The sequence below is a fragment of the Saccostrea cucullata genome, unplaced genomic scaffold, assembly GCF_032062105.1.
Source record: "Saccostrea cucullata isolate Sc308-1 unplaced genomic scaffold, CSIRO_AGI_Scuc_v1 ctg329, whole genome shotgun sequence".
In the NCBI taxonomy this organism is placed as follows: Eukaryota; Metazoa; Mollusca; class Bivalvia; order Ostreida; family Ostreidae; genus Saccostrea; species Saccostrea cuccullata.
The window spans coordinates 376,976-400,275 of NW_026931985.1; the positions used below are offsets into that span (position 1 = coordinate 376,976).

At 33.2% G+C, this 23,300-nt stretch overlaps 1 protein-coding gene across 1 annotated transcript in view; it reads left to right on the plus strand.

Moving 5' to 3' along the window:
- LOC134234213 (macrophage mannose receptor 1-like) overlaps nt 1–20,594 on the plus strand; it is a 33,475-nt gene extending 12,881 nt beyond the window's left edge. The window contains exons 6-15 of the mRNA XM_062716269.1: nt 855–1,036; nt 3,885–4,015; nt 6,851–6,984; nt 7,260–7,411; nt 7,827–7,945; nt 16,781–16,911; nt 18,101–18,276; nt 18,544–18,677; nt 19,034–19,158; nt 20,310–20,594. Coding sequence (XP_062572253.1) covers nt 855–1,036; nt 3,885–4,015; nt 6,851–6,984; nt 7,260–7,411; nt 7,827–7,945; nt 16,781–16,911; nt 18,101–18,276; nt 18,544–18,677; nt 19,034–19,158; nt 20,310–20,392 — 1,367 coding nt within the window. The 3' untranslated portion in view covers nt 20,393–20,594. The remainder of the gene's footprint in view (nt 1–854; nt 1,037–3,884; nt 4,016–6,850; nt 6,985–7,259; nt 7,412–7,826; nt 7,946–16,780; nt 16,912–18,100; nt 18,277–18,543; nt 18,678–19,033; nt 19,159–20,309) is intronic.
- Nucleotides 20,595–23,300: the final 2,706 nt, after the last annotated feature.

Genomic DNA, 23,300 nt, shown 5'->3' on the forward strand with positions numbered 1-23,300 from the left:
TATTATGACTATAATTATGTATGTATGGATGTAGAGGGCAACAAAAGTGCCCCCCTTCGAAATGGATCCCAATTACTAGTACATTGTTAACAATTTTCCATGAGTTGAAATTTTGCTACTCGATGATTAAATACGTAATTATTCTAAATTTGACAATTCTCTTAACCGAAAGTACTTACATTTTTATTCTAAAAAAAAAAAATTAATATTGTAAAATCACATATTTTCGTGGAGTCGATTTTTCATTGTTTGAGAAAAAAAATATTGGTTTGTGGGAGATTTGATTTCGTAGTTGGGGAATGTTAAGTAGTAATGGATATGGAATTTTACGTTTCGTGGGTCTCTCCGTACCTCCAAAAGTTAAACCCCTACGAAAATTTGTGATTTCAGTCAACTCTTAGCCAAGATATTTTTTTGGGCCGGGAAAATCGGCTCTGGGGAAATGGCACTTCATAATGAGTGAGTATGTACACCCAACCACCCCCATTCCCGGAAATATATTCTGATGTGGAATTTCCATAGGGTGAATCAACTTTAGAATATTTCCGGGGGGGGGGGGGTGGTGTCCTGGTCTAGATGAGAAATCCCAGTTTTCTGGGGAAAAGCTTAAAGCTTTATAAGTTCGGTTACAATTGCCACTAATGCGTATTGAGTAGTAAGAACAGTGTATCCTTAATTGCATCGCTATGTCCTTACCCCCTAGATGGAGAATATAATATCCCCGGGGATATTTCAATATTTCAATATTTAATTTAAATTGTAAATGTAAAATCGTTTTTTTAATATTTCATCGCATCGGATATGTAACAATAATCTGAAATTTTCACTTTTTAAAAAGAATTAAAATTTTACAGGACAAGCGTGCCCAACGGACAGCGGCAAAGTGCATCACATGTTCGCCAATGGCAACGTATGTATCTACGTCAGTAACCCATTGGATGCCAATGAACTCTATACCTGGCAAAATGCCAAAAGAAAATGTCAGATTATTAATCCAGCAGCTACTCTTGTTTCATTGAAAACTTACATTGATTTGGTGAGTTGAACTTAAGGTATTCAATGTATAATGAGGGGGTTTTTATCAATTTTGAATAAATCTAAACTAATTAAAAATGCAGTTGTTGCTAAGTAACGATAAAATTAAAATGAACCAAATTTACGCGACTAATTAACACGACACGACATGTAAAATGCCGGTAATTTTGCGTCTTAAAAGTTTTTTAAGAGTTATCTGCCCTTGATGAAAATAAGAAAATTTTTAATTCTCAAAATTTCTGCGGTAAATGATTTACTAGTATTTTATTTCATATTTTAATAAAGAGAGAATTTCAAACCTGTTTACCCATAACGCTGTCTCTCAGTATTTTTTATTAGATTTGTCCGTGAGATTTGGCATTTTCCAGTAAGATTTAACTTTCCATCAATTTTACATATATAAAAAGAGAAAAACTGCTTTTCTGATTACAAAAACATGGTTAAACAACAAGGTCTTTGTCATTTCATAATACCAAAGCGTTTTGGCAACCTGACATCGCTTCTGTGTTTGAAATCTTTCTCTTATTTAGCGATAAATAGGGGTGAAACTAAGACAGATCATAATGAAAACTAACTGTTAAATTCCAAACTAACGTATTTCTGATTTCCGTATTTTCATAATGGCAAAACGTGAGACGTATTTTAGACTAAAAATCCGTACAAAATACGGCGAAATCGTAAGAGTGAACAGGTCTGGAATTTATACATATTTTCATCAAAATATTTGTTTGAAATTCAAATTACTTTTTACAATATCTTTAAAAACATGCGCTGTACATAGCCTTCAATATAAAATCCAAGGTGCAATTAATTGGACAATAATCAAAATTTTGTAATTCATTTGGATGAGCATTTTTTATTTAGTAACAACTTCAAAATGCTACCATAACTATAAATATTGGACCATTCATTTATTATGTACAAGAAATGGACGTTATAAATTGAATACCTTAAAAGAAAAGATTTTTTTTTAACAACTAATCCCTTCAAGTATCATTTGGTTTGAGCTTACTTGAATCACAGCAGCCAAACCGGTTTTTTTTCTTTTCTAAATTTGTTCCTGCATGTACATGTCTTTTCAAGACCAATGGCCCACTTTGAATAAGATGCCCTTTGGATAATTGTTTTTTAATTTTGTTTTTTTCAAATGAAGACATTCTTCATAAAAATACATTTAATTAAGAAAAACATTTGCCCAACTACAAGTATGTCTTCTATTTTTTAAAAGACATACTTTTAGGTTAGTCCGAAATATCTGACGATTTCATAGTTTACGTGCCACGAAAACGCCAGAACCCGCGCACTGACGAAAACTGGAAATTTATGAACCAAACTCAAAATTTATAAAAGGCTTTAAAGCACAATGATCTAATACTCATTAAAATTTATGAAAAGAAAACGTCACTTATATCGATACAGGACCTGTAAGATTTTAAAATCCACAAAACGAAATCAAATCTTGACAATCAGATAAAGTGTTTTCATCGGATTTTATATTTATAAACTAACCATAATTTAAGGTTCATCGATACCCTGATAAGCAAGATAACTCCTAATGACATAAGTGTCTAATATTCCTTTATAGATTTGCCACTTGAAGTTGAAATGTCTTTTTTGTCTAATTTTGCCCCGCAAGCTATGCTATATATAATTGTTTTTATTTTACTTATAAAAAACAGTTCTTTTGGAAAATCAATAAGGTTCAGGCAACTTTTTATATGAGTGATCAGAGGGTTTATGAACCTTAAACGATGTTGGTGTTGGTGAGTATTAACACTTACAGATTGTACTTTGAAAAGTTGTGAATCTGACATCTCATTCGGTTTGCAAGTATCAAAATCGACCCAAGCAAGTGTCATGTTGAAGATTTGGAATTTAACGGGTGGCAGTAAATACAAAATTTACAGAGAATGCCGCCTCCGATTGGAGGCGTCGGATTCCCAGTTTTCCTTATGGTGCCGGTTCTGACGAAATCCTTGCTCGTAAATTATCAAAATCGTGAAAAGTCTGGAAAACGTCAGATATTTCGGACTAAATTTAGATATACAAATAAATTTATAAATTGATAAAATTTAAGTTATTCAAATATAGGTAGAGCAACAAGTGCGTTCAGAACATGCAAAAGATATACAGCAAACCATGGAATATTATTTTAGATACACCTTTTGTAAAATAAAGTATTCTTGTTAAGAAAGCATTCCCAATTTTGCATGTATTGATAAATAATTCTTCATTCAATTATTGAGACAAAATATTTCTATTTATAGTGAAGGGATTCAAATTAAGTTACTCAGTAGTAACATAAAAGTATAATACTTATTCATTCTTTAATACGAGTAATAATAAACAAGATAATGTTTCTAAAACAGTTATTCCCCCTTATTGCCAGCCATGTTTAAGGTTAAGTTAAATACCAAGGTCAGTGTCAAGAGTAAAAAAAAAAATCTTATCAAGAAAGGGCATGCATTTGAGAAAAGTTAACCTTCGGTGAGATGTCAAACCGATTTTTCAAAAAACACATCTATATTTTTTTTTAAAATTATTTTCTTTAAACATATATACAACAAAAACTAAAATATATATTTGTCCTTTGACTTCAGTTGAGTCGATTCGAAAGGGACTCAATTAAAAATTCTAATTATTTGAATTTGGTGACCTTTATGGTCCATTGCCGTTACTTCTGTATTTTGAAGCACTCCGATTAGTATGACATTTGTATAGAGTTTTAAATTATCTTGTTAGTATATGTATCAAATTTGTTCTTTTATCTCTTCCCAAATAAGCCTGCCATTTTAAGTGTTTTAACATGTACCTTCTAACCATTTCATCTTTCCCCCTTTCTATATCAGGCGTCCCTTCAGTTCGCATTGTCGACACAGAATCCAAACATACAGATCCCGTGGTGGACAGGCCTGAATGACCAGCAGAAAGAGGGCACCTATGTCTGGCAGGACGGGTCAGCCTACAATACTTCTGTTGTGTAAGTTCTTGTCAGCCTACAATACTTTTGTTGTGTAAGTTTGGGTCAGTCTACAATACTTCTGTTGTGTAAGTTTGGATCAGTCTACAATACTTCTGTTGTGTAAGTTTGGGTCATCCTACGATACTTCTGTAGTGTAAGTTCTTGTCAACCTACAATATACTTCTGTTGTGTAAGTTCAGATCACCGTACAATACTTCTGTAGTGTAAGTTCGGGTCAGCCTACAATATTTTTGTTGTGTAAGTTTGGGTCAGTCTACAATACTTTTGTTGTGTAAGTTTGGGTCAGCCTACAATACTTTTGTTGTGTAAGTTCTCGTCAGCCTACAATACTTCTGTTGTGTAAGTTCTTGTCAGCCTGCAATACTTCTGTTGTGTAAGTTCAGATCACCGTACAATACTTCTGTTGTGTAAGTTCGGGTCCGCCTTCAATACTTCTGTTGTGTAAGTTTAGGTAAGCTTACAATACTTTTGTTGTGTAAGTTTAGTGTAAGCTTACAATACTGTTGTGTGTTGTGTAACTTCTGTTGTAAGTTCTTGTCAGCCTACAATACTTTGTTGTGTCAGCCTACAATACTTCTGTTGTGAAAGTTCTTGTCAGCCTACAATACTGCTGTTGTGTAAGTTTTGTCATCGTACAATACTTCTGTAGTGTAAGTTCAGATCACCGTACAATACTTTTGTTGTGTAAGTTCGGGTCAGCCTACAATACTGCTGTCAGCCTACAATACTTCTGTTGTGTGAGTTTGGGTCAGTTCTGTTGTGTCAGCCTACAATACTTCTGTTGTGTGAGTTTGGGTCAGCCTACAATATACTTCTGTTGTGTAAGTTTGGATCAGTCTACAATACCTCTGTTGTGTAAGTTTGGGTCAGCCTACAATACTTCTGTTGTGTAAGTTTGGGTCAGCTTACAATACTTCTGTTGTGTAAGTTTGGGTCAGACTACAATACTTCTGTTGTGTAAGTTTGGGTCAGCCTACAATACTTTTGTTGTGTAAGTTTGGATCAGTCTACAATACTTCTGTTGTAAGTTCTTGTCAGCCTACAATACTTCTGTTGTGTAAGTCAGCCTACTATACTACTGTTGTGTAAGTTCTTGTCAGCCTACAATACTTCTGTTGGATCAGTCTACAATACTTCTGTTGTGTCAGCCTACAATACTTCTGTTGTGTAAGTTCTTGTCAGCCTACAATACTTCTGTTGTGTGAGTTTGGGTCAGCTACAATACTTTTGTTGTGTAAGCCTACAATACTTCTGTTGTGTAAGTTTGGGTCAACCTACTATACTTCCGTTGTGTAAGTTTGGATCAGTCTACAATACTACTGTTGTGTAAGTTCTTGTCAGCCTACAATACTACTGTTGTGTAAGTTCTTGTCAGCCTACAATACTTCTGTTGTGTAAGTTCTTGTCAGCCTACAATACTTCTGTTGTGTGAGTTTGGGTCAGCCTACAATACTTCTGTTGTGTAAGTTCTTGTCAGCCTGCAATACTTCTGTTGTGTAAGTTCGGGTCCGCCTTCAATACTTCTGTTGTGTAAGTTTGGATCAGTCTACAATACTTCTGTTGTGTAAGTCTGGGTCAGCCTACAATACTTCTGTTGTGTAAGTTCTTGTCAGCCTACAATACTTCTGTTGTGTAAGTTCTTGTCAGCCTACAATACTTCTGTTGTGTAAGTTCTTGTCAGCCTACAATAGTTCTTGTCAGCCTACAATACTTCTGTTGTGTGAGTTTGGGTCAGCCTACAATACTTCTGTTGTGTAAGTTTGGATCAGTCTACAATACTTCTGTTGTGTAAGTTTGGGTCAGCCTACAATACTTCTGTTGTGTAAGTTCTTGTCAGCCTACAATACTTCTGTTGTGTGAGTTTGGGTCAGCCTACAATACTACTGTTGTGTAAGTTCTTGTCAGCCTACAATACTAATGTTGTGTAAGTTCTTGTCAGCCTACAATACTACTGTTGTGTAAGTTCTTGTCAGCCTACAATACTACTGTTGTGTAAGTTCTTGTCAGCCTACAATACTTCTGTTGTGTAAGTTTGGGTCAGACTACAATACTTCTGTTGTGTAAGTTTGGGTCAGCCTACATTACTTTTGTTGTGTAAGTTTGGGTCAGCCTACAGTACTTCTGTTGTGTAAGTTTGGGTCAGCCTACAATACTTTATGTTGTGAAAGTTCGGGCCAGCCAGTGAGACTTCTGTTTTGTAAGTTTGTGTCAACCTACAAGTTAAAATGTTCTTCTGCTTTGAACTCCATAGATAACCATTGTATCGCACTTTGTTCACTTTGAACACCGAGAGGAATAAAACAAAGCACTGCTAAGGGTGACAGAATCATATATAAAATTTCACAAATTAAAATTATTATATAAACGACTTTTCGTATGTCAAAAAGTTCATGTAAAATAATTCCTTGACTGATAATGAGAATTCAATTAACTCAAATTGAATTTCATTACAAAAAAAACACAAAAAAACAAACAAACAAACAAACCAACAACAACAACTTTATGATATTCATGTATCATGATTGCACATAGTAGCCCTTCATAAAATTCATTCATTATTAAGTATATCATGTTGCATCCATTATAATATTTGTTTAATTTTAGTTGTAATAAATGAATCAAATTGAATTGGGCAAGACTTCTTATCGCTTTCTCCTTGCATGCAAATGTCAACATCTACAATGAAAATTGAAATATGTTGAGTAAAGCAAAATTTTTAGCCTAATAACAGCGGGCTAAAAAGTCTTTTCTGAACCTTTTCTGAACCTTTTCTTTTCACCAGGAATCAAACTTAAAATGAAAATATTGAAAACGTGAATTTTACATCTTTAGAACCTGGGATAAGGCGCCGAGCTCAGACGCCTCTGAACGTCAGAACTGCGCCATTATGAGGTCTGGGGGATCCGTTGATGACGTCACTTGTACGACGAGGGCGTTCTACATCTGTGAAGCAAACTCTGTGCAAAGTAAAATATATTAATACCTTTATATATAGAACACGATATATGATATTTTTTCGATGACAGTTTAAATTTAAAGTACAAATTTGTGTTTTGGGTTTCGGATTATTCTCCTGAAATTTAATCATTATCTTATACACAGGCACCAAACTCGCTTGAATTTTTGACCCCCTAGTATATTATAATATCTTTATAATAAATACTGTGACACTATTAGCCGTTTAAACTCAATTTTTGTCATATTTTATCAATTTGTAAAATATACTTTTTCTAATTCACAGATTACATAGACGTTGGATGCGGACCGTGGAAGAGGGCCGAGGGCAGATGTTATCTTTTCGGAAGCGGACAGGGATATTCTTGGAGTGACGCTCGAGCGAAATGCCAAAAAGCAGGCGCGGATCTAGTAAAAATTGATGATAAGAACCAAAATGTGAGTTGTTTTAACTTCTCTGAGATTGACTACTGCTTCTGATTTTTCACACTTATTAAAATCACAGAAAAGTTTAAAATACGTAAAAACAATACAACATTATATATATACATCATATACAACAAAAATAAACAATTAAACTTGAAAAACCCAATACAACGTATACAACAAAACTTAACAAACTAAACTTGTTTGTTTAACTTAATTAAACTTCAAAATGTATGGACTGAAAGCATATATATTTTTTTAGATTTAAGGAGTAAGAAATCACATGTTTATCATAATTCCAATTCTTTCATATGATAATTTAGAAAAAAATATTAGGTAATATCTCTAATTTTTAGTAAGCAAATTAAAGGCTGTAATGGAAAAGGTTTTTTTCAACTAGGCATTAGCTTGTTTCTCCTTTATTTAGGCGTGGTTAAGAGTAATTCAGCTGCCGACCTGGCGACCGTACTGGACGGGACTGAGGGACGCTGGTCACGAAGGGACGTGGTTATGGCAGGATGGGTCAAAGTATAACGCCACTTACGTGTAAGTAATCTCGGAACATGAATAACGCCAGTTACGTGTCAGTAATCACAGGCGCTAGACGTTTATAACTTTTCTTTTCATAAAAATATATTCCCTATACGATAATGTTATTATTATAGTATAGGGGATACTTTTAGATTTATGACAAGAAAGGTTAAAAACGTCAAGCGCCTGTGTAAGTAATGGATGATCATTGAACATGTATAAGACCAGTTACGTGTACGTTATGGATAACCTACGTACATGTATAAAACCAGTTACGTGTAAATAATGGATAATCTCCATACATGTTACGTGTAAGTAATGGATTATCTCCGTACATGTAAAACGCCAGTTACGTGTAAGTTATGGATAACCTACGTACATGTATAAAACCAGTTACGTGTAAGTAATGGATTATCTCCGTACATTTTATGTTGTAAGCAATGGATTATCTCCGTACATGTATAATGTCAGTTACGTGTAAATAATGGATATTCCCTGTACCTTTAAATAATGCCCGTTACGTGTAATAATTGGCACTCTCTGAAAATAGTTAAGTCTTATCTATGTAAATGAAAGATTACATGGAAATTAGATGTGATCATATGCCGTTTATAAAAAATACTGTGGAAATGAAAGCTGCTTTTAGCAACTAGAATTATAAAAAAAGTTCTCATGATTTAATATGAATGAATATCAGTGATTGAAATATTACGTGTAAGTAAAGAAAGGTTATGAAGGATTTAGTGTAAGCTTTTTTGATAGCAGTATACGAGGATTTTCTGAAGATAAAGGTGATTTAAGTAGATGACAAATTAGGTGTTATTAAGAATGGACATCATTGGATAAAGAATGACGTATAAAGTACGGATAACTTCAGTGCCAGACAAGGACAAAAATCTTAAGGGATGAATTAAGGTGAAATTTAAAGTGTAAGACAATTATATAAAAAATGTTCAGGGTGATCTTAGAAACGTGTAGAATGAATTACTGTGGGTATTATATATAGGTTAAGGGAGAGGTTAGTATATAAGCATTACATAAAAGTGGACTTTTGCAATCGACGACTTCCTTTAGTGCTAGGACAATGAGTAATGAGTTGAAGCTCGTTTGCAATGTTTCTACTAATTGATTAAATGATAATAATGAACCATTTTAGAGCATAAAAGTTATAATTACGTTGTCTATATAGGGAAACGAAAACCACTGAGACATGCACCTTATCCTCAACCCCTCTCTTCCCACATTGCCCATTCATTGTTATCCTTATGGAATGTTTTTCTTCTTCATTTGTTTCCTTTCGAAAATAAAATTGAAAGAAAATGTTAACCCATGGACACAAATAGGGAAACGTGGATTGTATACCAGTAGGGTTTGGTTTGCGTCCCCTGAAAACCATAGTTAAAAGTGATAACCACTATATTAAGGTTTTCTGGTCTTTTAACATTTCTCTATACATAAGGTAGGTTAAAATGTCAAAGTAAGCCGTCAAATGGTTGCTTGTTTTGTTTGTTGTTTAACGACCCTTTCGAGAATTTTTCACTCATAAGGAGACGCTATTTCTTGCCGGTGGAGGTCTGCAAGTATTGTCCTATACTCGGCACTTTTGGCCATTGGTATAAAGATGAATTACATTCTAGACGGATAATTAAGAGTTAGGTAATGTGAGTCGGCAGAGGTTGAGGGGATGTGTGTGGGGTTGTTCCCTTTCTAGATAACTAAATAATATATATATGCTCTAAAATGGTCCATTATTATCTTAAATTAAATGTTTAAAGCTTAATATTTTATCGCAAAAGACCTTCCATGTATTGTTCTGGTGTAAAGGTGTGTCGTCGATTGTTAAAGTTAGCGCTTTTCGCAGAAGTTCACTAGCGTCTTTGATTTTTATGTAATGTTCAATATTTTAACATCACCCTTAACTTATAGGTGATAACCTACATGTTTCCCAGATCACTCTAACTTTTTATGTCATTCTGCCACACGCTAAATCTTTAAATTACATGTATACGATAATTATTCCCGTAGCGAATTCACACCTAACGTTTATGTACTTGTCAGGTACTGAAATCATCCTTACTTTATATGATCTTCTTCATCCAATAATGTCCATCCTAAGTAACACCTAATTCGACATCTACTTATATGAAAATCTCCTTTACCGAAAGAAATTCCTTGTATAATGCTATAATACTAACTTAGTTTTACTTACAATAAATCTTTATAAGCTTTCTTTACTTCAATGTAATATTTCAGTGACAGATATCTCTTCATTCTATATTCTGTAATTCTTCACGCTCGTACTAAGTTCATTTATTATACTTCTGTTAAAATGTTTCCTATTTAAAGTTCAGAAAGTAAAATAACTATCTTTTACAGTCTACGTATAGCAAAGCTATACCCCGGGGTATAGTTTTTGCTATCCACCTTCGGAAAATTTTCATGCAATTTTTGCCGCCAATTTTGATTTACAGCGATTAATCTATTGTCTGATGATGTCATAATGAATTCAGTAGCATTGTGACGTCATCAGGATTTCAGATTATCTTACTCCAAAAAAAATTCTAACCTCAAAAATTATATTATACATCAGTAATATAAAACTCTTATCCACTGTTTGTAAGTGGGATAGCACTTTTATCAAACCTTTGACAGGGAGTATTCCCCTCGGGCAAGCCCTCGGGGAATATTATAAAAGTGCTATCCCACTTACAAACAGTGGATAAGAGTTTTTTATTATACTTCTGTTAAAATGTTTCCTATTTAAAGTTCAGAAAGTAAAATAACTATCTTTTACAGTCTACGTATAGCAAAGCTATACCCCGGGGTATAGTTTTTGCTATCCACCTTCGGAAAATTTTCATGCAATTTTTGCCGCCAATTTTGATTTACAGCGATTAATCTATTGTCTGATGATGTCATAATGAATTCAGTAGCATTGTGACGTCATCAGGATTTCAGATTATCTTACTCCAAAAAAAATTCTAACCTCAAAAATTATATTATACATCAGTAATATAAAACTCTTATCCACTGTTTGTAAGTGGGATAGCACTTTTATCAAACCTTTGACAGGGAGTATTCCCCTCGGGCAAGCCCTCGGGGAATATTTCCCTGTCGCAGGTTTGATAAAAGAGCTATCCCACTCACAACCAATGGATAAGTGTATACTATAGGTGATAGTTGACCTTGTCACCTGCGAAGCGCCATGTTTGGATTGTCTGCTCTAGAGTAGCTGGAACTTGATCCTTACGTTGCGGGTTCGAATCCCACTGTAGAAATGTGCAAACCGGTCCTTCGGATGAGACCGCTTGTACAAGCACGGAGGTCCCGTGTCGCAGTAGGTATCGACACGAAAAAGACGCCTCACTGCTCGTTGGACATGAGTGCCGAGTATCCATCTTCTTCTAATTTTTATTGTTTGAATGGTAAAGGGTCGTCTCTTTACATGAATAAATAAGCATTATTTAAAGATGATAATTAATGTTAAGATGCTTCACTGCTCAAATGTTCTAGGTCCAGAGTACTAAATTTGCTGCCCTTCAATAGCTGGCACTGACGTCTATATGTACAAAATCAAGATAATACGTCAAACAAAAAACCCGTATAATTTAAATGGAATTTAGTACATGTAAAACTTGGAGGGGTAATAATGAACGAAATAATTTTAAGTTTAGGGGATATTTCAGTATCAAGATTATTGTTAGTTCAGTGCGATGCTAGTACGTGGGAAATTATACGAATGATATGGATGTGATGGATTAAAAGTAAATTAAGGGCGATCTTAAAACAAGAAGAGCTACTTGAGAAAAAAAAAATGAATGAAACTCATTATGATAGCTGTTGAAATTCGATAAAAATCTTAGGAGAATAACCTGATTAAAACACAAAAAATCGATATCAGATTGGAGAGTAATTTAAAACTTTTGAAAATTGATCAAACTGTAAAAAAAGTGAACGTTTGTTAAGAAGTTCTAAATTCCTATGAATAAAAATTGGTCAACATTTATAAATCCATTATATCGCGCCTTTCTCTTTAATTGTGAAATTTAGGTCAGATAATATAAATGCAAAGTCCTTACTGTTTCAAACACCAGAAAATTAGAATTTATCCAATTAATTTTTATTCCCATTACAACATGTACAAGAAGAATCCAAACTTTACACGTGTCGTAGCAGGTCCAAAATAGCTTATACATGTACTCATTTAATTTTTTATGAAGTGATGAAATTTTCACCCTTATACGGTCGGAGAGAATACTCGAAATCGGGTATTTTCCGTGATATCACGTATAATATACATTTATTGCATGATAGTGAGGGAAATATGAAGACTTATTCAGCCAAGAAAAATCATATTCCCCGAGGGCTTCGCCCGAGGGGAATATGATATTTCTTGACTGAATAAGTCTTCATGTTTCCCGAACATTCATGCAATGAATTGTTTATTATACCGAAACAAGCAAAACTTTCATTTTTTTACGTAAAGTTACTATAAAACCCTTTGGTCAACACATTATCACCAATTTTATGACGTAAACCAGGTTATTGTGACGTCTACTATACTCTTGGGAGTTTTCTTTTTAAAACGAACGATAATTTTTGCGGGAAAATGCACTAAGTATCCGAAGAGGTGGAATATAATGAAAAGAATGCCGACGGCCGGGAAATATGAAGTTTTACGGCCCGATCACGTGATAACTTAGAACCAATCAGATAACGCGTTGTTTAGAATATTTATAATGCGGTATAATAATACCCGATATTAGGGTATCGTTGAATCCGCGAAATCGGGTATTCCGTGCAACTTTCTATAAAAACTAAAGAATAAAGCAACGGCGCATTATGCCAGTTACTGTTACTTGTACATCAGTATCTTGTGGATTTATTTTTATTAAACCTAATTTATATGGTTGTCAAATAAGTTTAAAATCACACGACAATCACTGCTGGGGTAACAAAGAGGACACAATGGCGTTATTATTTTTCAATATAATTTCTAAAAACAAATAAGTACACTTCGTTTGTCTTTATTTCCCATTAAAGTATTCCATATACTTAATTTTCTAATTTGTGCACTATTCGCAAATTGTGAAACTTTAAGAAATTAAACGACTAACGCCGTGTTATGTATGGCGTCCCTTTCACGTGAAATATAAATTATTCCTCACAGTTAGAAAGTACAGTATAAGCGAGTCATAATTGTATATCTCTGCCAAAATAGAATACCAACGTTATTATAAAGAAGAAAATAAAATAAGATTAAATAAATACCCACGAGAAAACAGGTTGAAAAATAGCTAATTGAAGGTGAGTATCTTTTTTATGTCAATTTAGCATAGAAATTTTTATTCAAAGACACTGTAAATTTTTTGGTTGCATTTTTATCGATACAAGATACGCTATTTTACCTTTATTTTATGCATTTGTGTGAAAATTGAGAGCGAGAAGTCATGTGAACAGGAGTTTCTTTAGGAGGGGGGTATAAATATAAATAAAAGTCAAATGTGTACATATAATACACTGGATTTCTCAATATAGATCGAGGTACAGTCATATTCAAATATGAATTACATAGTCAAGTTTTCAAATTTCTTATAATTTTTACGTTTATGAGCATGTTAATGAACAAACTGAAATAATGGAGTGTTCAATTGCGCCTTGGAAAGTCTTGTCTTACTTTTTGGGAATATACTAGTAATTCCTCATCGAACATTAAAATATCATAAAAATTGGAGCCAATTCCTTTCTTTATCATACTGTTTGATAGACAGGGTAAATTTTACCTTCTGTTGTCTATTTTACGCATTTTTTATATCGCTATCTTAAAACCTCATTGTAATATGCTATGCAACGCACTATCTTATTGGTTCTAGACAATATGTCACAGTTTTCTTTTAGTTATTTTATCTGTGATACTTATTACTCATGGCAATAACTTTTCCTAAAACTCATCTAAAAAATAAACATGAATTTTAGCTACTTGTATAGTATTGTCATATTGTAAATTTTGAATTTACCGGGTGGCAGTAAATACCCGACCGTGACATTCAATTAAGACATATAGCAAAAAACTTTGCATTGACATTTAATTCAATGATGGCGAAAGGAGAGGTCTCTTGGACATATGCAGAACACAGTCGAGGTTGTTTTGTCAGAGGTGGTCAAGAAGCCTTTAGCCCCCCCCCCCTTTGAAGTCGCCAAGAAATGGTAAAATACAGACTGTATTGATGACTTAGCGAAATAAAACGATCAACAGTTATGTTCTCTTATGAGCTGTATTCCTGAAACTATCACTGTCTCTGCTAAAATGTTGAAGACATTCTGCAAACATGTATGAATGATAAAAAAAAGATTTTTTTAAAAAAGAAGAGAAATAAGGTTTTTTTTATCCGAAATTTTAGACACTTGTATCATTACATTATTTTTACATTCATAAATAAATTTGATTTTATGCACAAGATGAATGTGAAAGTAATTAATGACGCATAATTAGATACGATAGACAATCCCTTGCTTATAAATGGCATTATATCTTGTGTGTGAAATGTGTTTCCGTATAATTTGATTTATTTACAAATTGTTCATGTTTGTCGTGTTAATATGGAATTATTATAAATTCCCGAATTCTGATACTTTACAATTCTGTTGTGTTGGGAATGAACATGAGGAAGATGCATATACTTCCAACATTATGAAAAATATAAAGCAAATCGAACGCCTTTTTGTGTGCAGATCATGAAATGTACTGAGCTCCACGGGTATTTGTTGTCCTGAGCGCATTAATCTTGACGCCCAAATTCTTACTTGGCTAGTGATACCTTTAGAAAACATTTGTATCTAGAAGAAAGTTAACTCGGCAATATGCGCCATCCCATTGTTTAAGTTTTATTAGGTGATTACACCTCCTATACCCGATTTCGCGGATTCAACGATACCCTAATATCGGGTATTATACGCGATTTCACGGATAATACCCGATTTCGAGTATTCTCTCCGACCTGTTATATACTTATATATTACACGTCTCTTTTCTAGGGCAGTATAAAACTTAAAGGTTCAAACATTTTGTCAAATTAGATAGGATAATAGGGTGATAACAAATAATATTCAAGCTTAAATCTATTTAAATATTCTACCACGATTATTGAAAACTTCAAAGGAAACCGCCGGACATTATTCTCCAATAAATCACGAACGTCATCAAAAAATTATCAGATCAGAAACATGTATCAAATCTTAACAATTCAAATGCATGTTTGGCTGTAGAATGAAATTCTTGTTTAGAACGCATCGATGTGTCGTCTTTTGCAGTATAAACACTGTAAATTGCATCAAGTTGCTGATGAATGTCGGTTTTTATAGCTAAGCGGGCTATTCCACGGACCTCCCTACACATTAAATAACGTGATTTTAGCAGTAAAACAGGAACATGATTTTGTTATTTAAGGAATCACTGTCTAGTTAGTATAGTATGCCAGGGCATCAACGATAGTGGGAAACATGGGATAATTTGCATAACGGGCGAAGCCCGTTATGCATAAATTATCCCATGTTTCCCACTAATGTTGATGTCCCTGGCATACTATACTAACTAGACAGTGATTCCTTATATTTCCATTTCATTGTGAAATAAAATTGTAGATTTAGACTTTAAACATGTAGACATAGATTTAAATTACAGGAGGATTCCCATCCCAGTTTCAATAGTCCTCGCCCACTGACGTCAAACACAACGGCAGCCACACGAGATTTTCATGCATGTTTCGTCTCCTTAGCGTCAGACTCAGAGACAGATGCGCACGAGATTTTCATGCATATTAGGCCTCCTTAGCTCCTGACCTATTGACCTGCCTAATTTACATTCCGGTAGAATTATCAAGAAATTAACTCCGCTAACTTTCAAAGAGTTATCACAGAGAGAAAAATTAGAAATGGAAATATTGTATATTCATTCTAACTGATCAATACATATTACGAACAAATTTATAACCTAAAAAGGCTATTTTTAATGTAATGAAAGCTCAAATCGTCTGCATTCTATACACAGGTAAGCAAACAAATTTTACCTCTGGTGTTAAATGGAACAGCAAAATCGAGACATGGTGACCTGATTCGTTTCTCTATAGAGGAAACGATCAGCCGTATTTATCGATCTTTGCAGAATAGAAATAACGTCCTTGTTGTCGTGAATGATGCAGAATAACCTCCTCGGTCTCGAAATGTTGTTTGAAATATAAAAGCCTCGGCTAACGCCTCGGCTTTTATCTTTCAAACAACATTTCTCGACCTCGGAGGTTATTCTGCAACATTCACGAAAACGCGGACTTTATTTCTTAATTACAAATCGGAAACACTACAAACACGAAATCTTTAAAACAACAGAGGTGGGACTAGATGCCGTGAAAGAGTAAGCATCTATTATCGACCGTGGCGGTCACAACTGCATTGTTTTTCTTGTCATATGATAGGGCGAACGAAAAAATACGCGCACAATTGAGTGTGTAAATAATGGTCTAACAATTTGTATGAAAAACGTCAGTAAGTATTCGACTCAATGATAGATTGTACTTGCTGATTAGGTTATTGTATCGTTCCATAGAATATTAATGTTTTAAATGACTTAAAATGGGACTCTCGTTAATTTTGTTTAATCAACTTGTTTGTCAATAGCTCGAGTCTTTATAAAACTGTTCCCACGCAGGGCATGCTGTTTAGTATCGAATCATTTTGGACACAAAAACCCATATTGGGTTGACAAGTGTAAGGATATTTTGATGAATATGTAGAGAAAGGTGAAAAAGAAAAATTAAGGTATTAAAAATAGGTACTGGGACTAAATTTATTTTTTAGGAATTGGAGACATGAGCCGAATGATTATGCTTCCAATGAGGACTGTGGGCAGATGTTCGGTGACGGGGTACTGAATGATCTGAACTGTCAGGCTCACCTGGGGTATATCTGTGAATACCCAAATCCATCAGGTGAAATAGAGAAATGGATATAAAAGTTTGATAGAGTCTTTTTATGGTCGACTACAGTTGATTATTTATAGCATCCGGGAAAAATTACATTTAGCATTTTCGACAAAGATTCTTTGTTTCTTTTTAATTTTTTAGCAAATTATTTTTTTTCGACTTGTCATGCAAAAAACTTTTCTTTACGTACAAACAAACAGTAAATTGGGATTATGAACATTAGTTTCCAGTGTGTGTTCCCGAGAAGTTTGTCCATGGGAACCGGAATACCTTTTCTTTAATGGTCAAGTCACAATGTTCATTAGGGTTTCTAGTTAAGCTATAGGCCTACTGAACAGAGACAGTTGGGGTGTTGATTAGTTTATGTCTTGTTGACTGTACTGTGTACTCCAAGTCATTTCCCACATAAAAAGCTTGAGAATTTATTATAACATCAATGTATCATGATTCATATCTTCCTTTAAAAAAAAATATCCCTCTTATTATAACAAACAATATCAGATGCTGGTACACATAAACATTTCAAAGAGACTTGATGATTTTTTTTCGGGGAAAAAATATAATAAAGCTTAAAAGGCTAAGCTTTACTTACATAATTATTGCATAAATGTTACATATTTATTGCTTGTGAAATGAATTTGTGTCTATGCATCCTTATTTATGCAAATTCTAAAACATATTGTATAATTATATGAGTAAATGATGATGCTTATGTTTTGGACCTTTGCCAATTATTGTTATTGTTCTGTACCAATGAAACAGTTGTTTTGTATAATTTTCAATGAAAATAAATATATTTTATTGTGAAAATACTTAAGACACACAATCATGCAAATACTTATGGTTAGTTAGGTCATAAAATATTTTTTTAAATTAATAGATTTTTAAAGAGTTTTTTTTAAGATTATATAGTCAGAATGATTTATGATCCTGATTATTTCAGTGGATTAATCTTTTTAAAATTCTTTGATTCGCCCTATAACCAGATCGTTACACGAAGTTAAATGTGTAGCAATCTAGTTCGAGCGTATCAAGATTGTTTTGTGGATGCAAATTGAAGATGATGAATGCATATTTTCAGTTTAAAATATATTTTATTCATTGAATTGGATTGAATAGCAGTCATGATTGCCTATGATTGTTCTCTCCATATTTTCATATTTTCATTTGCATATTTGCATACTTTCTCTCAAAGGGCCTCAAACATGCCTTGCCAATTGGGTTGGAAACGGAAACTCTTGCTATTTCTTCAGTAACGCTTCATCCTCCGATAAACTCCGATGGAAAGACGTATACCAGAGATGTAACGACCTGGCTTCTGATGCAGGGGTCACGGCAAATTACCTGTCCATCGATTCACAGGCCGAAAAAGTGATTTTCTTTATCGATTATAGGAAATTATAAGAAACGAGGAATAAAAATACTCAAAAAAATTCAAAAAACGTGGAAATACCTCTAATTGTTCGAGAACAAGTTGTCTCCTAGTTATTAGTTCATTCCATCCTTTCTGTGGAAAAACCTCTTGAAATGCTTATGTTAATTATTTTATTTCTCACTTTGACTAAATTTTCTTTTTATGATATCCGTATTATATTGTCTGCTTACACATTTACAGTCATTTTATATTTTATTTTGCAGACATTTGTGAAATCACAGGTGATGTTGCAGATTAAGAATTCAGGGAGCGGTTGGTGGACCGGCTTAAACGATCAACAAGCGGAGGGGGTGTGGATGTTTAATGGAGCAACGGCTCTACCAGATCCCTCCCTTTTGTGAGTTTAAATTTTATTTGAAAAAGGCCTTTTCAGGAACTCCTGCAATCTTCTGGAAGCGTGTGTTGAATACTGCTTTCGGTATCCAAAGTGTAACGGTTAAGAAGTAAAAAAATATAAAGGTTTGCTTCAAATACCTGATGTAGTTAGGGCTCATAATGTGATGATATTTATTCTTTACTTTACAGTATTTGCTGCATTATGTAATACTTTTTCACTCTAAGCATTTATAAACACATTTTAAAAAAAAATTATTTTATCCCTTATGTTCTTTAAATGCAATAGAATAATGCATCTAGAAGGGATTTTAAAAAAAATTTATTGACGTTTCATTCAGTTGAAACATTATTTTTCAGAAACTGGGCGAATGAGCCCAATAATGCCGGTGGTAATGAGAACTGTGCTGCCATGTATAAAGGAGGGAGATTCAATGATCTGCCGTGTGACTATAAGGCTTACATGTTGTGTCAGAAACCTGTCCGTAAGTAATAATATAGGCCATATTAAAAAAAAAGAATCAGTATTCTCTCCATGCACTTAAAAACCCCTACCCTCCACAAAATGAAAAATATAAAAATAATCTAAGAGCAATAATACGTAAACAAAATTCCACGTAATCTTTGAAGTTAAGTCTGCTTCAATCGTTTATTTCTTATTTTTGCGTATATTGGTTTGTCTTTATACTGCTGTGTGATTTGGTTCTTTCTTGTTTCCCGTTTCGATAACACTTTTCACTTTCATTTCAAGTATCCATTGCCGGAAGGTTATTGTTTAGATATATGCAAAATCGGGATAAACAAGATAAATTATATTTACTTTGGAGATCTTGCTGAATTACGTATAAGAATTTGAGAACATTTTAGACCTTAATAGGACATTTGAAGTCCTAAACTGTGAATTTCAATGTTTTTCTGTAATCAATTTCATTAGAATACTTAAAATTATTCTATATAGGGTAATTTTGTTCTTCTTTAAGAAAACAATGAACTGGCGGTTAAATTACCAAAAATAAAAAGCCGGTTTTCAATTTTCGCGCGAAAATCTATCGTATTTATTTATAGCTGTTTATATGTTCATACATTAAACAAAGTTATTGCAAAATGAACGCCCACAATAGCACAAAGATGGTACTTTTGTAATCACTAACCTAACACAAAATGTGTCAAATTATGTGTTAATTATGTTTTTGCAAGGTAATAGTGCATTTTCATTGATTTTTCTCCATAAGATCAGTTTTCTACTGTTATGAGATTTTCTATTTCTTGTACGTGTAAAAACTGTCAAAATTCTTGATTGAATTTTTCCATTTTATGCAGGAAAGTCTTCATAAAACAATTAAAGATCATTGCTTAATTATGTAAAGAAAAAGTTGTTAAACGTTCAGTTCTTTAAAATAGCAAGCTAGAAATCAATTTCTTATGCAAAAAAAAAATCCCCCCATAGATTTGTATTTTGACAGCTATTCATCATTTATCAAAACATTTCGGTAAAGAATAAAATTACAATCATTATTGTAACGCCTACAATAGTTCAAATTGCCATATGTTCTTACTTACTAGTAATATTGACAAAGAAACTGTTCATGTGTAATAACGTTTATTTAATGTGAGTACATTTTCTTATATTTTCCAGCTGGGTTCCAGTCTTCAAGTTCCATTGTCACTCCAAGCATCGTCACCTGCTTAATTCTAAGTCTCCTGAAACTACTTTTATGAGGCAGACTATCTCCTTTTTTACAACTTACATTTTCAGGGGAAAAGTTTTTTTTTCAATAATTTGAAGAGAAAACATAAGAGAGACGCGGGGGGTTCTATGAATTCTACTTCTGTACTTTACAAATAGGCTTGTATTTAGAAATATTGTTAAAGGTTTTGCAAATAAAAACAATTTCTCTTTTTTTGAAGATATGAAGGATTTTAAGAATGTGGACTTTATGTATTAAATTGTACTTTTTTTACCCTATTTTAGATTAAATAAAACATGAAATATATACATTTTTAAAATCTTTTCATTTTTGGGGGATAATGAGCCCAATAGTTCACAGCATTAATAAATTACTATAAACTTATTATTGTATTCTTAAGCTTTTTGTAAGGTCATTATATATACGGATTTTCCGTTATATTTCCCGATCAGGATTGAGAGCACACGGTGGTTGTGACCAATCGGCAGGAGATACTCACTCCTCCATGGTATCTGATCCCACCTTTAATGTTTCAGACGTCCATGTTCTGCTCCTGATTTACAATGTTTGAATGGACGTTAAAGCTTGCGTGTTGTTCTTTTATCTCCATATATTTCATTTCCCCCCTAAATTTTGCTATAATTCTGTTAACCAAAAAACTCACTCTTTTGATGTTTTTAGATTTAATTTTCTGGTCATGTCTAAAGCTTAGTTATGTTTTAGTTTACTTTAAATGAAGGTTTTTATCCTCGTATGACCAATTTCATCCCAAAGAGAAAATGCTTTGAATTACTAGTAATTGAAAAAAAAAGACTTTTTCATTTATACTTATGTCTAATAAAAGGGATAAACTTTAACTAAAGGATTTTATCCTCTTATCCTCATATAACCAACTTAAACTGTGATATTTTGTTGTTTCCAAAGATTGTTTTTAAATGTTCTGAATTTTATTAAAAAGCATACATGGAGGCCACAAGAGTGTGAAAAAAAATAGGACGTTTTCCCGAATTTTCTCAATTCTAGTGGAATTTTGTCAAATTTATATAATTTTATACAAATCTCTCTAAGATTTTACACACAAGATGCATCTGATACTAGTTTATGAAATATACAAACTTGGTAGGTAGGCGATTTGTGCTGTATATTTTCTGAAAGAAAATGTGTTAAAAAAAAATGCCTTTTTAATCTATACATTTTCAGTACAATTTTATAAAAGGGAAATTTTGAAAATATTTTAGACAAATTTCTTTCTACATGTATGTTGTAATAGAAACCCTAAATCATAAACACGAGTACATTTCATACCAGCTTGTCAATATAATTTGCACCCTTTCCCCCCAGGAAATCACCTGGATCCGCCCCTAGACTTCCATGTGGTAATGCATTTTGTTGTACAAATTAACATACCTATTTATTTCCTGATTTTTCGAAATCTACATCTCTTTTGACGTATCTTTGCGACAAAACACTGATCAAAATAAAATGAATTACTATAAAAAAACGACGTCATGGGTCACGATCGGAAACTTCTCTCTGGGGTAATGAGGTGAACAAAGGATGTACATATTTTATCATAACAGCTGACAAAATAATGAAGTAGAAAACATGTCTTTGAAAATTAATTGCAAACCATATTCCTGACTTTCATTGTTTGAAAGATAATTTAACCGCATCAAAAGAGTGTTTTTAAACTCTCTGACCCGAATGTAGATATAAATAAAGAAAAGATTAATGAAATTTGGAATTAAAACATATCCTACTTATTCAATGATCTATGACAAGAATATGAAAATACAGGAAGATGATATGGAGTTCCTGTAAAGAAACCAAAGCATCAAAGGCTTCCGGTTGAAATAAATTGCCAGCATCACGTCCATCCGGCGAAATGCTGCAAAAACACACCGTCCGCATTGACAAATAGTTCCTAACTAATTCGCTCTCATTGGTCGATTCCCACCACGTATGGGCACACCTGATCTTCGTCCTAATGAATGAAAGAAACCGCTCTGAAGACAATTACCAAACGGCATGCAACGGGAACAAGTATTCATTAAGGCAAAGACAAATTTGAGCAATTATAAAAGAAAAGCCGTGGATATATCGTAATGAAATACTTCCTATTAGTTGGCAGTTTTGCGTGTGACTGTCGGAGGGTTTCAATTAACCTTCTATTAATGCCTTATCTTGCCGTGTTTTCAGAGGCGGCTGTGATCTTTGGTTGTGAGAGAAAAATCAGAAGATTCCCTAGACTTCAGAGAAAATTTGTGATAGACAGCCGCAAGGCAAAAATCAGACGTTAAATATTATTACACGGTGCAGTCAGATTAAGGCTAAAAATTGCATCCAGAATGAATCACATTCCAGCAATAAGTTAGAAGTAATCATTTGTGATATTTTGTTATTAAATAAATCTCAATAAAATTTTAAGAACATTAATTTTTTTTAAATTTGTAGTTATGAAAAAAGAATTATATAAATACATGTATAATATATAAAAATGATTTTGGTCTTATTCCGAAGATTTGCAATGAACTTTTAAATGGGGATTGAGTGGGAATAAAAAAAATAAAGCAAAAACGCGGAAAAGGAAAGAAATTGGTAATTTCTGAAGCCAATCCAGTATACCCTTTACATGGACTATATAATTTATCGTAAAGTGCATTATTGGTTTCCGAGACCAATTGTAGAATTAAGATCTAGAAGGAAGGTTGATTATTAAGCTAAATGCCTGCTTAACATGATAATATAAATGAGTGTTCATCATTCGAAAATGAATTCTGGGTTAATTAACAACAGGTATTAATATGTTGTTTTTCTCATCATTTCTTGTAAAACTTTATGTAAATACATTATAAGAGGAAAATAGGATAGGTGGGAGAAGGCCATAGGCAATTACTGCATTGATTTTTGTAATTTGATGAATGACCATTTTTCATGTT